General features: G+C 51.9%; 1 protein-coding gene across 1 annotated transcript; it reads left to right on the forward strand.

Annotated features, from left to right (window-relative positions):
- Nucleotides 1-653: 653 nt before the first annotated feature.
- MUL1 (mitochondrial E3 ubiquitin protein ligase 1) lies at nucleotides 654-6,555 on the forward strand. The gene is made up of 4 exons (XM_004705135.2): nucleotides 654-810; nucleotides 3,687-3,774; nucleotides 4,192-4,312; nucleotides 4,872-6,555. Exons 1-4 carry the CDS (start codon nucleotides 691-693, stop codon nucleotides 5,599-5,601), a joined length of 1,059 nt encoding a protein of 352 aa, XP_004705192.1. The 5' UTR covers nucleotides 654-690; the 3' UTR covers nucleotides 5,602-6,555.
- The last annotated feature ends 7,226 nt before the right edge of the window (nucleotides 6,556-13,781 follow it).

Genomic DNA, 13,781 nt, shown 5'->3' on the forward strand with positions numbered 1-13,781 from the left:
TAAAGTGTGGACATCAAAAAATTCACAATTAAGTGTTGAGACTTTGAAAGCCATTTTATGTGTGAAATATAATTTAACAAATTCTTGTGAAAAATTTCATGACCTTTTAAAAGATAGCAATCTACTAAAAAAATTCACTCAAATGAGAAATATGCCAAAGAATAAAATAACATACATAATTTTAACGTATTATAGTTGTAAATTGTACTTATGTTGAAATAAAAAAATATTACAATACTATTTTTGCGTTCTATGAAAATTTTTGTTGCTCCACGTAGACCAAATTTTTAATCAAGGCCCCCCTCCTCCCCGCCCAATGGTGTCCCGCTTTACCAATGTTAAAATCTGGTCACCTTATTTGACATGTACATAAGATCATGGGTCCCTTCAGGGTCAGAGTCCATTCCAGAGCGCCCCATAACAATGAACCCCACGACAGAGCACCTGCAGCGGCACAGCTCTGGGGTACCATGCAGCCCGACTGGCACGCCGGCGACCGCAACCCGACTTCCGGTCCCCTTTACTCCCGCCCCCACTTCCGGTCCCAACTGCTTGCGTCATAACCAAGCGACGGGTGCTGGGCTTCCTGGACGAGTCCTGGGACCGTGGGGGTGCGGTCCCGCTTGGAGGGAGGCGGCGGTGCGGGGTCGCGAGCTCAGGCCCCGGCGTCGCCCACAGCTCGGCGTAGCCATGGAGAGCGGGGGGCGGCCCTCGCTGTGCCAGTTCATCCTGCTGGGCACCAGCTCGGTCGTCACCGCCTTCCTCTACTCCGTGTACCGGCAGAAGGCCCAGGTCGCCCACGAACTCAAGGTCAGTGCGGGGGCCGCCCCGGGCCCCGCCGGGTCGCCTCAGCGCCCGTTCCTGTTGAGCCCACGGTCCGCCTCGAGGGCCCCGCGCCACAGCCAGCAACTCCCAGAGAGAAATCACCAGGCCTGGGAATGGAGGAGCGGGGGTCCGACTCCAGGTCTGAGGATAACGGTTTCCTTGTCGCCAAAGTTGCTCTCGGGACTCAGAAGGAGTCTTGAGTAAAATTGATCCGGCAAATGTTTATCGAACACCTAGTGTGTGTGAGGCCCCGAAGATAAACCGACGGAAGCCCTTGCGCCCCTGGAGAGTCTTACTTTTATACCTGCTGGCAGGCAGGCTCAAGTACATTGATGGGCATCACATGCGTGCAAATGTTAGCGAGTGGTGCAGGGAATAGGGGAAAGGAGCGGAAAGGGTGGGTGGGTGGGGTTTGCGGTTTTAACTAAGGTGATGATGGTAGTCTAGGAAGAGGTGAGGGCATGGGCCATGCAGTACCGTGAGATCAGGGCCAGACAAAGCGCTAGCCCTCCTAGTTCAGTGGCAGGAGCAGATAATAAAGGAGCAGATACATGACTGGTTGTTAGTGCTTAGCTTCTCAGTGTAGGTTGTGAGTCAGCTTTTAATTGGCCTTGCCCCTGTCATTCTCTGTGTTGGAGGAACTTAAAACTTGTTGACTCACCGTGAACCCATGAGGCAAGCCATCACACGACCCCATCAGGTTTTCTTGGGTGTTATCTTTGCAGAAGCAAATCACCGCATCCTTCTCCTTCAGCCCCACTCACTGCGTCCACGCCACCAGCTGGTCAGCTAGCAGCCACACGCGTGCCACTGTGGTGCCACCAGGGCACCTCACTGAAACTCAGTGGACCTGAAACTTCAGGGGATTTCAAAAACTTGGTGGAAAAATGGACCGAAACCATCGCGGATTTTCCATGAATTTTTTAAAGTCCCCTCCTCCGTGTCCAGCACTAAAGTGACTTTTTTGGCTTTCTTCAAAGATTCTTTGGGAAAAGAGGGACTGTCCTATATTTGTCTCTGAGTTTCCTAACGCCTCACACTGTGCCTAGCACATAGGTACTTAGGAAGTGTGTATCACTGTTATTAGTGATTTATTGTGGTTGTCTAGTTTAAGCACAGCAGAGTGGAAATGGAATTGGTAGAAGTCTTGGAGATAGAGCTTGTCAGAGGACAACAGTTGCAGAAGTAACCTGTTGGAAGGTGAACCTGCTCAGCTCAATAGAGAATATCTACAGCAACCACCGTACAGCTAACGTCACACTCGGGAACAAGTGCTATGCAAGTGCTGGGTGGTTGCTGGGTGCTGTCAGGTTGTTCTGACTCAGTGACCCTGTGTACAGCGGAATGAAACATGGCCCGGTCCTGTGCCGTCCTCACAGTTGTTCTTATGTTTGAGCTTGTTGTTGCAGCCACTGTGTCAGTCTCTCTCTCTCTCTCTCTCTCTCTCTCTCCATCTTTTTTACTACCCTTCCGCTTTACCAAGCACCATGTCCTCTCCTGGAACTGCTTTCTCCCGCCAACATGTCTAAAGTACAGGAGACAGTCACCATTTGCTTCTAAGGCGCAGCCTGGCTGTACTTCTTCCAAGAGAGGTTTTGATTCTCCTGCCAGTCCATGGTGCTGTCAACACCAGTACCACAATACAAGTACACGTCGTCTTCCGTATTCATTGCCCAGCGTTCATATGCTTACGAGGTGACTGGAAATACCCTGGTTGAGTCAGAAGTACCCTAGCTCTCAAAAGGCCAGCTTGGCTCTTTCACACCCTGAAGGGGCCTTTTTGCAATAGGTGCGCCCAGTGAGGTATGTTATCTGATTTCTCCATTGCTGCTTCTGGGAGCATTGAATGTAGATCCAAAGAAATGAACTCCGTGAGAACAGTTTTTTTCTCCATTTGTTGTCCAGACCTATTGGTCCAGTTGTGAGGATTTTGGTCGTCCTCTTTTTTTTTTTCCAAGTTATTTTATTGGGGGCTCATACAGCTCTTATCACCATCCATCCATCCATTGGGTTGAGCACATTTGTACATTTGTTGCCATCATCGTTTCCTTCTTTTTTAATCATTTTATTGGGGGCTTGTACAACTCTTAATACAGTCCATACAGCCATCATCATTTTCAAAACATTTTCTTTCTACTTGAGCCCTTGGTAGTGGCTTCTCATTTTCACCCCTCCATCCCTCCTCGATAATTTATAAATCACCAAGGGTTCATGAGGGGGAGAACGGGGGAGGGTTGGGGAATGAGCTGATACCAAGGACTCAAGTAGAAAGAAAATGTTTCGAAAATGATGATGGCAACCTATGTACAAATGTGCTTGATACGATGGATGGATAGATTGTGATAAGAGCTGTAAGAGCCCCAATAAAATTATTTGAAAAAAAATTTAAAAGAGTTACAGCCTCAGAAACTCATGGGGGGGGGGCACAGTTCTACTCTGTCCTTCCTATGATGTGGAATTGGCACGGTGGCTGTGAGCTTGTCTGAATGGAGGAAGTGGGCATCGCGCCCCACCCCCGGGCATATCTGAGCCCTGCCCCATGCCTGGTCAGCCTTTAATCCTGGTAGGATTTAGCTTTGGAAGTCTTTATGGTCTCCATTCTGACTCAGAGCTACCTGAACAGGACAGAGGAGAACTGCCCCTGTGGGTTCCCAGACGGAATCCTTGCAGGAGTAGAAAGCCATTAGCAGCCCAATCCTCTGGAACCTGCCTGCCATGCCCCACGCCACCAGGGCTCCTCGCAGCCCATGCGCCTCGCTTTCTCAACAGGAGCAAAGTTCTGTCTTTTCCTCTTTTGTCCTTTAAGTTTGCTAGAACCTGTCAGCATTCAGCAGCTCATTCAATACACTCCTTTCATTTAGGGAGCCAAAAAAATCCACTTGGGTGAAGACCTAAAGAGTATTCTTTTGGAAGCACCAGGAAAATGTGTGCCCTACGCTGTGATCGAAGGTAATGCTTGTTTTCTGGTAAAGTAAAAACTGGTCCCTTTGTCCAAACAGTTAGCAAGGCTCTGCTTGACTGGCACCAAGGGCTTTTGGTGGCACTGAAACAGTGGGGCAGGAGTCCAGATTTGGGGCTTGGGGTCACAAAGATCTGGCTTATTGCCGTGTGGTCCTGGGGAAATGATCAAGCCTTCCCAAACTCCTACTAGTTCCCCAGCTCTAAGATAGCACCTACCTTGCCGATTGCCGGAAGACTTAAACGACGTGATCTGTGTAAAGTGCTTTCCCACATCTCCCCCAGATGTAACTTACAGTGATAGAAACGTCATCGCTTTTGCTAGTCAGACTAACTCAAGCTCAAATCCAACTTTAGCCTTAACAGAGAGGCGGGCATTATTCAGACACATCGCTTTGTCCCACGCAGGCGCTGTGCGATCGGTGAAAGAAACTCTCAACAGTCAGTTTGTGGAAAACTGCAAGGGAGTGATTCAGCGCCTGACACTGCAGGAGCACAAGATGGTGTGGAATCGAACCACCAACCTTTGGTGAGTGTTGTTTCCTCACTGTCCAAATGCTGTGGCCCTGGGCCTGGTGCCATGTCTCCCGTGCCCCCTGGAGCAGGCTGGAGGCCAGGCCCTCCTTGCTCGCTGATGGCTTTCTGGTGTGTGGTCCGTGAACCTCTCACATCAGCACCCTGTTGGCATCTTCCTAAGGCGCGTATCCCTGGGCTCCTTTCCAGACCCAATCTGTGTCTTCACCTTGTTCCGGTTGATTCTTACCCGCAGGGAAGTTGAGAAACATTGATTTGTGGATTTAGTGAAGTGATTTTGGAGCTGTCCCAGGGGGTGCCCCTTTCCCAGCTGCTCCTGGAGGTTTGCTTTTGGCAGTTAACGTACAGCAGCGGCAGGGGGAAGCTCGTGATGCAGGCCTTTTCTGACCGCACCTGTGGGCCTGCTGACAGCACCAGGTGACCTGAAAAATTGGGGCTCCCTGTTGATCATTTCAGACTTCATTCTGCCCCTCCCGTCCAACCTCCTTGGGGTGATCTCATCTCTCCCTGGGGGTTTGCAGTCCTGTGTTAGCTGAGTTCTCAACTCCTTTTAGGAACGACTACTCAAAGATCATCCACCAGAGAACCAACACGGTGCCCTTTGACCTGGTGCCCCATGAGGACGGGCTGGACGTGGCCATCCGAGTGCTGAAGCCTCTGGACTCGGTGGACTTGGGCCTGGAGACTGTGTACCAGAAGTTCCACCCCTCGGTGCAGTCCTTCACGGATGCTATCGGCCACTACATCAGCGGGGAGCGGCCCAAAGGCATTCAGGAGACAGAGGAGATGCTGAAGGTTGGGGCCACCATCACGGGGGTGGGGGAGCTGGTCCTGGACCACAACTCCATCCGCCTCCAGCCCCCCAAGCAGGGCATGCAGTACTACCTGAGCAGCCAGGACTTCGACAGCCTGCTGCAGAGGCAGGAGTCCAGCGTCAAGCTCTGGAAGGTCCTGACACTGGTGTTCGGCTTTGCCGCCTGCGCCACCCTCTTCTTCATCCTCCGAAAGCAGTACCAGCAGCGGCAGGAGCGGCTGCGCCTCCGGCAGCGGCAGGAGGAGTTCCAGGAGCACGAGGCCCAGCTGCTGCGCGGCGCCGCGCCGGAGGATAGGGAGAGTCTGAAGAGCGCCTGCGTTGTGTGTCTGAGCAGCTTCAAGTCCTGCGTCTTCCTGGAGTGCGGGCACGTCTGCTCCTGCGCCGAGTGCTACCAGGCCTTGCCGGAGCCCAAGAGGTGCCCCGTCTGCAGGCGGGAGATCACCCGAGTAGTCCCCTTGTACAACAGCTAGTTGGCCCGTAGAAGCCAGGCTGCCAGCTCTGGAAATGACACCCACCCACCCCACCCCCTTTCAGCGACTTTGATCCAAGACCTTGAAGAGAGCAGCATGGGGGTGGCTGTCAGTCTCCAGGTGTGAGGAGGGGAGAACTGACCCCCTATCCAGCCGCACACAGCAGGTGGTCTGCCCACCCAAGGGAGAGCCCTTCCCAGGAACTCGGGAGGCGAGCCCATGACCTTCAGCGCCTTACTCTCCTGCCTCTGGCCCTGTCTGCGGGACTGTTTCGGCCTGTGGACGTGTGGTGGGCCGAGGCCAAGGGGGGAGGCGCAGACAGGTCTGAGGTGCTGGTGCCTGCCAAGCTGATGCTGAAGACACTTCGTCCTAGTCTGCCCTTCTTTTGCTTAAAAGCCAGAAAAATGTGTGCTTTGCCATTTTCAGGTGGGACATGTGAGCCTGCCTCTCTGCTGCTCAGTGTGCGCAGGGACACAGGTGGGTGCAATGCTGCATACCTGCCGTCCACCGAGTGAAGGTCTCGTGCTCATGTGAGGGGAAGCTGGAGTGATGGCTGGGAGGGCAGTGAGCACACACTTGGGGCCTGCGGGTGTCGAGGGCTGCCTGTCTCCTGAGGTCCTAGCCCGAGACTGGGATGTAAAGGCCTCACCACCCAAAGGAAGCAGTCTGGCCGAGGCTACCCTCACTGCCCTCACCTGCGTTTCAGGCCAGCCAGCTACATGAGCAGAGCCCCACCTCTGCCTGCCCTTCCCCAGCCTGGGGTGCGGGGGGTCGGGGGGACGCATGCTCAGAGGCCATACACATGGCTTGTTTCCCTCCCCCCACTCCCATTTTTGGCTCTTGGAATAGTGGTCCCGGGGTCCTGTGTGCAATGGAAGAAGAGGGCTTCTTGGTGGCTGCTCTTGCACTACACAGCATCCAGCGGGGACAGCACAAATGAAATGTCCAAACCAAGTGTTTGTATCTACCTTTGTTCATAGAAAAGGGCCAGGCCGTTGCTCGCCAGGTCCCTGCTGTGACGGACTGAAGTGCAGGCTCTGAGGTCTCCACGTGATCGCTCAGCCCTGACGCGGGGGCTCCTCGCCACAGCCTGGTCAGCATCCTGGCCGCTGACACCAGCTGTGAGGAGACCTGCTGAGGCCAGGGCAGCAGATTCCACCTGCAGAGAGAGAGGGTGGGCGGGGCTGAGAGACGGCAAGGAGGAAGCTGACTAGGGAGCACCCACTGCCAACCAGGGGTCTCCCAGGTCCCCCTTCACAGTGAGCCTGCAAGGCAGCTCTGTGGGGGAGGAAGCAGCCCTAGAAGGGAGTCGGTTGGATGGAGGTCGGATGCTAACTCCATGCTGCTGTAGAGCTGCTGCTCCTGACCCAACCTGGAGGGCGGCCCTACTGTGGACAGCGGGGCAGCATGGGTGGTAAGGGGCTGCTGTGGCCTGCCCAACAAGGTGCTGAGACCAACCATTACCCTCGGGTGGTCCCCAGGTGCTGTGACCCATGTGTTTCCGAGGAGCAGTCCCCCCTCCCGGGGTCTCAATCTCGACAGTGGGCCCGCCTGCCTCTACAGGAACCACAGTGCTTTGCTGAGGAGCGGAATCCAGGCTATTGCACCCCTTGTGAGGGGTGAGGACTCTGGTGTTAGATCCAGAAGCTTGGGGTGGGGAGGTCAGGATGAGGGTGATTCCTGTGAACTGCCCCCCTGGGGGGGAGGGTTTCTTTGGTAACTCACCAGCCCATGAATAGGTTGAATAAGTCAATCTGATTCCAGAGATTAAAAAAGAAGTGGAAGGCTTGCCTTGTCCCAGCCCAACACAAATCCGGGGCAGACTTTAATTCTTACACCCTCTGAGTCAAGCAGAGCGGCCCATGTGGGGCCCAGAAGTCATACGAGGTCCCAGCGTCAGGAAGCTGGTGGCTGGGGAAAGGGTCCCTCCACCCCAGTGTGGGTTTGCCCAGGGCTGCCAAGCTCTGACTAGAGCTACACCCTGCGCCTTGTTCCCACTAAGCCGAGTGCTTAGAGTTGTCCACAAGACAACTGCTGCAGTGAGGTAGACAGCATCTTCAAGCCAGCACCAGCCACACTCGCCGGCTGCCTTTGGGTGCAGTTGGGTACAGGTTGGAGTCTTACAGCACTCTGGACTCGTCCTTAGAAGGCTACCTGAAATTGCAAATGCAGCCAGGTACAACCTTGGAACCATTTGCCATTCTAGCCCTGGCTATGGAAAGCTCGGCTGAGTGACGGCTGCCGTTGAGGCCAGAGGGACCCGGGACTGCCCAGAGGAAGAGCCAGTGGAGTTGGCCATCGGCACTTGCATGTGTTGCTGAGGGTGTGGTTTGTGGCTGGAGGTGCTCTCCAAGGGCCCGGAGCTGTGCCTTCACGGGTCCTAACGAGGAGACGAGCCCGCTTCCCTGGTGCCCTTGGGGATACTGTGGCTCACACAATGTTGCAGCTGGGGGGACCTTTGAGATGGCCTGGAGTTTGACCATTAGCCAAGGTCAGTGTAACAGTGCTGAAGGGGATGGGGCACACGTGGGGACACTCCCTCGCCCCCCTTACAAAGGATCTAGTTAAAACACACCGCCTTGACCATGTTCCTCTCTGCTTAAAGCCCTTCCCCAGAGCCCCCAGCTCTGAGCAGCCGGCCCAGCCATGGCCCATGGAGCCCTATGTGGTCCATCCCTCGCCATGCCTCGGCTCATCCCTCTGTCTCTCACCGCAGCCCCTGCACCTAAGCTGTTCTTCACACACCAAGCTTCGTCCTCCCCACCCCTTTACCATGTTAATGTCCGTTGCTGTTAGGTGCCATCTAGTCATTCCAAGTAGACTTGGATTCAGAGTGGCCCTGTGTGACAGAGTAGAGCTGTCCCACAGAGATACCTGGACTGTGATCTTTACTGGAGCTCATCACCAGGTGTTTCTTGCACAGATGGCTGGTGGCCTTGAACCACCAACCTTTTAGCAGCCGAGCACTTGACCATCATACCACTTAATATGGACTCACTCAATGCTAGCTATGGCTTCCAGAAAACCTCCCAGGTGGGGGAGCATCTCCCCACCCTGCTCTCTGAGGCACATACACACCCCGTGGCATTGTGGGTCAGCAGTTCGAACCTACTAGTCATTCTTCAGGAGAAAGATGAGACTTTCTACTGTATGAGACTTAAAGCCTGAGACTCACAGGGACAATCCTACTCTGTCCATAGGGTCATTGAGTTGATGTCAGTAAGTTTGGTTTTGGTAAATATATACCCCACCCACCCACCCACCCACACACATCTGTATCTATAAAGGAGCCCTAGTGGTAGCCTCCTGTAAAGATGTACAGACTTGGAAACCCTATGGGGTAGTTCTACTCTGTCCCATAGGGTCCATGTGTTAGTCTGGGTAGACTGTAGAGAAATCCCAGCGGCAAATGTGTGTAAGAGCTTTTTATCAAAGAGCAGTTGTATATTGAAAAAACAGCTGAGTCCAGTCCAGATCAAGTCTATAAGTCTGGTATTAGTCCATAGTCCGATACTAGTTCATAAATTCCTCTTCAGACCCACGTTGCCACTCTCAATGATGCCGAGTTCAGGAAGATGACAAGCTGGCGAGTGAAACGTCTTGTGGATCCAATGGCAGTAGAAGCACCACAGGGCTGTCTCGCAGTTCTCCGCCCCATGGCTCAGGTTGCAGCATAGCTCCACGCGGCTTGTCCACAGGAAGACAGAAGGCAGAGACAGAGGAAGTTCCTAGAATCTGTTAGGTTTCTCAGGTGGAAATACCTCGGTCCTTGGCTTTGTGTGAGAAAATTTAATCAAGCCTGGCTTGTCATCCAAGTGAGTTTTATAAAGGATAGAAGTTTCAGGTTTTACACAGGCCCCTCAGGGCACTGCACACCTGCACGTGGAGACCTGACGCCAGAAGAGACTGTACAGCCAGCTGGTGGAGCTGCTCAAGAAAAAGAAGAAAAGGTGCCGTGGGCTTTGGATTCTGGCTTTTTTATGGCCGTTGGGAGGTGTGGTCCACCTTACTGGTTGACCCCATTGGCTGAATTAAGCTCACCTGGCCCAGATTGGGGCCCACCCAGGTGTACTGCCCACCTAAGTGTACCACCCCTACCTGGCCTGGAGCTTAAATTTTGGAGCATGCCCAGTGGACACCCTGGCCCCTGTTCTTCTGACTGCCTAACAAATCCTCATGAGAAGTATCATCAGGTTGTGATCTGATTGACAGGCTAGATTCCACCCCTAGACCTATGTATGAAGTTGACATGCGCTAAACTTGAGTCTGTGTGTGTGTGTATTTGAGCTATAATTAGTACTTGCTCTTTGGTAGATACTCTGCCAAGTGTTTTTACATGATCGTGCATTATCATCACAATGCGTGTGCTAGTACTCAACTTTAAAAAGCAAAAAACCCCAAACAAACCCATCCTGACATTGAAAGATGTGGAGTATACTGCCCACGGCCATCATGAGCCCAGGAGAGAGACAGGGTTTAGTCCAGGCAGTCTGACTGCGGAGCCCATGCGCTTCACCGCTGGAATGAGTGGGTAAATAAGTGAATGATCTAAGTGTGGGGAAGCAATCCTGATGGCCGCCTTGAGGAATTGGCTTTTGGACTGCAGATGAGAGCCATGACCTGGTTCAGAGGAGTGAAAGGAGGGCCCCTCATAGGCCTTGGCAGCCAGGATAGATAAACTGTGGGGGACATCACGTCCAGAGGCCTGGCCAGAGCTTTGAGGACACCCAGGAAGGTTGAGAGAGACAAAGTCTGACTTCCTCTCTGGTCCTGGCTCTGTTGCTGTGTGACTTTGATGGAGTGATTTAACCTCTCTGGCCCTTAGTTCTGTTTATAAAAGGAGCCAGTTGGATTAGCGATTCCTCTGGCTTCATCCAGCTGTGGCAAGATGGAGATGTGGAGTGATATGAGTGTGGCTATTCTAAGGCCCTCTTTCAGGGCTGCTGGTCTGAGAGGTGAGGTGTGGTCCCCTCTTCAGGCAAGTGTCCCATCCCGGCCTGTGTTCATCCTCAGGAAGCCAGGGAGGCGAGCATACTCCCCCTTTAATTAGCATGAACTTATCAATGTTGAATGAGAGAAGTCTCTGTGCATGATGTCCCAGAAGGCTCCCTGAAGTGCTCATTAGCCACTTCCCCTGCAGCTGTTTTATTGTTTCTCTGATGTCAGCCGGGTACCTGGCATTTCCTTCCCTGAGCCTGGGACACGTGAGGCCAAGCCAGTGACACTAGTGTCGTCCAGAGAGGAGTGAGGGCCTGCCTGCTGAAGTCTCATGGGCCCTTCAGTTCTTGCCCATGACCCTCAGCCCTTGCTGGAGCCACCTACATCAGTCAAGCTGTGTCTAACTCCTGGGGACCGCGCGCACAATGGCATGTAATGCTGCCTGGCCCGGTGTCATCCCCATGATCCAAGGTGAGTTTGCCTCTTATGGTTGATAAGGGTTTCTTTTTATTTTCTCTTTTAATAATCATTTTATTGGGGGCTCGTACAACTCATCACCATCCATCCATCCATTGTGTCGAGCACATTTGTACATTTGGTGCCATCATCATCCTCAAAACATTAGCTTTCTACTTGAGCCCTTGGTATCAGCTCCCCACTTTCCCCCTCGCGATAAGGTTTCACTGCCTGGTTTTCAGAAGCAGACCACCAGACCTTTCTTCCTAGTCCCTCTTGGTCTGGAAGCTTCACTGAAACCTGTTCAGCATCTTGGCATGGCAGAAGCCTCCGCCGACAGATGTATGTGGGTGTGGAAGTGTGGGGGCTGTCCTTGAAGTGCAGTGGCCAGCAGTTTAACCAGAGGCCCCATGTGTGGGAGATGAGAATTCACTATGGAACCACTAATGCCTCACATTAGGTCCCTCAAATCCAGACTCCCCTGACTGGAGCATCACAACTGGACCCAACATTCTGTTAAGGACCAACTGTGGGGACAAAGAACGAGCTGGCATTCAACTACTTCCAGAGGTAGCATGTGAGCAAAAGCCAATGGTGCTGAAGGAAGGCGGAGCTGCACTGAGTGCATGCGCTAAAATCAAGGCTCCAGGAATTGATGGAGTCCCAACTGTGATGTTTCAACAAGCTGATGAAGTACTAGAAACACTTATTTGTCTGTGCCAGGAAATTTTGAAGACAGCTGCTTGGCCAACTTGACTGGAAGAGATCCATATGTGTACCCATTCCAAAGAAAGGTGACCCAAACGGATGTATAAGTTATAGAAGAATATCATTGATATCACATGCAAATACAATTGTGCTGAATATCATCCACCAATAGTTGCAGCACTCTATTGACAGGGAGCCGCCAGAGGTTCAGGCTGGATTCAGAAGAGGACGTGGAGCAAGGGTTATCATCGCTGATGTCAGATGGATCTTAGCTCAAAGCAGATGGTACTAGACCAGAAAGATTGTGTTTTATTGAATATGCAAGATTATTGAAAGATTGTATTTTATTGGCTTGTGTTTTATTGAATATGCAAAGGCATTTGACTGTGTGGATCATATATCAAACTATGATATACTTAAGAAGAATGGGAGTTCCAGAACACTTCATTGTGCTCATGTAGAACCTGTACACGAATCGAGAGGCAGTTATGTGAACAGATCAAGGAATACTGCCTGGTTTAAAATCAGGACAGGTATGTGTCAGGGTTGTATCCTCTCACCATACTTACTCAAACTGTATGTTGAACAAATCAGAGAAGCTGGCTCATATGAAGAATGTGGCAGCATGATGGAAGGAAGGCTTATTATCAACCTTCAATATGCAGATGACACAACCTTTTTTTTGCTGAAAGTTATGAGACCTTGAAGCACTTGCTGATGAAAATCAAGGACCGCAGCCTTCAGGATGGACTGTAACTCAAAGCTTCCTCCTCCCTCCCCCCGCCCCCTACTATCATGATCCTAGTTTTATCTTACAAATCTGGCTAGACCACAGGATGTACACTGGTACAGATAGGAACTGAAAACACAGGGAATCCAGGACGGATGATCCCTACAGGGCCAGTGGTGAGAGTGGCAATCCCGGGAGGGTCAAGGGAGGGTGGGCTCGAAGGGGGAACTGATTACAGGGACCTACATATAACCTCCTCCCTGGGAGATGGACAACAGAAAAGTGGATGAAGGGAGATGTCGGACAGTGTAAGATATGACAAAATAATAATTTATAAATTATCAAGAATTCATGAGAGGGGGAGAGGGAAATGAGCTGATGCCAGGGGCTTACGTGGAGAGCAAATGTTTTGAGAATGATGAGGGTAACAAGTGTATAAATGTGCTTTATACAATGGATGTATGTATGGATTGTGATAAAAGTTGTATGAGCCCCAATAAAATGATTTAAAAAAAAACAAAAAAGAAAACCAAGATCCTCACCAATAGGACCGATAGGTAACATCATGGTAAGTGGAGAAAAGATTGAAGTTCAAGGATGTCATCTCAGTCACATTCAACGGCATGTGGTACTGAGCAAGTCTCTAAGCAAGACCTCTTAAAAGTGCCGAACAGCAAGGATGTCACACTGAGGCCTAAACTGCGCCCAAGCCAAGCCATGGTCTTTCCCGTCGCCTCAATGCATGGTCATTGACCAAGGAAGGATCGCTGCGTGTGGATTCTGGTGCTGGAGAAGAATACTGAAAATACCCTGGGCGGCCAAAAGAACAACAAAATCTGCCTTGGAAGGAGAACAGCCAGGGTGCTCCTTAGAGGCAAAGATGACAGGACGTTGTCTCACACGCTTTAGACATGTTAGTAGGAGAGCCCAGGTCCTGCAGAAGGCCATCACGCTTGGTCAAGCGGAGAGGTGGTCAAAACGAGGAAGGCACCTGACGAGGGCACCGACAGGTGGTTACAGCAGTGGGCTCAGACATCAGCTCCGCTGTGAGGGCGGCGCAGGACGGTTGCGCACAGGGTTGCTGTGAGTCGGAACCAACTCGACAGCACCCAGCAACAATAACAATAATGAGCAGCTGTACAAAGTCCAGGCGGTGTAGTGGTTTGCCTGTGGAGCTGCTAGCCACAGGGCCAGCAGTTTGAAACCACCTCTGTGCGACAAATACAAGGCTTTCTACTTCTGTAGAGTTACAGCCTCGGAAAACCTCAGGGGCAGTTCTACTGGGAGTGAGTTTATGGGCCTCTGTCACCTGTAGCTTGAATGATCCTTAGACCTAAGGGGTACACAC

This window comes from Echinops telfairi, unplaced genomic scaffold (genome assembly GCF_000313985.2).
Source record: "Echinops telfairi isolate 266 unplaced genomic scaffold, ASM31398v2 ScPeMD7_7457;HRSCAF=8495, whole genome shotgun sequence".
Classification (NCBI taxonomy): domain Eukaryota; kingdom Metazoa; phylum Chordata; class Mammalia; order Afrosoricida; family Tenrecidae; genus Echinops; species Echinops telfairi.

Excerpts from the sequence above, each read along its gene's own strand:
- MUL1 (XM_004705135.2), top strand. The coding sequence starts at position 691 with ATGGAGAGCGGGGGGCGGCCCTCGCTGTGCCAGTTCATCCTGCTGGGC. Across the intron at positions 811-3,686 it reads AGGTCGCCCACGAACTCAAG|GGAGCCAAAAAAATCCACTT; the intron begins GTCAGTGCGGGG and ends CCTTTCATTTAG. Across the intron at positions 3,775-4,191 it reads GCCCTACGCTGTGATCGAAG|GCGCTGTGCGATCGGTGAAA; the intron begins GTAATGCTTGTT and ends TGTCCCACGCAG.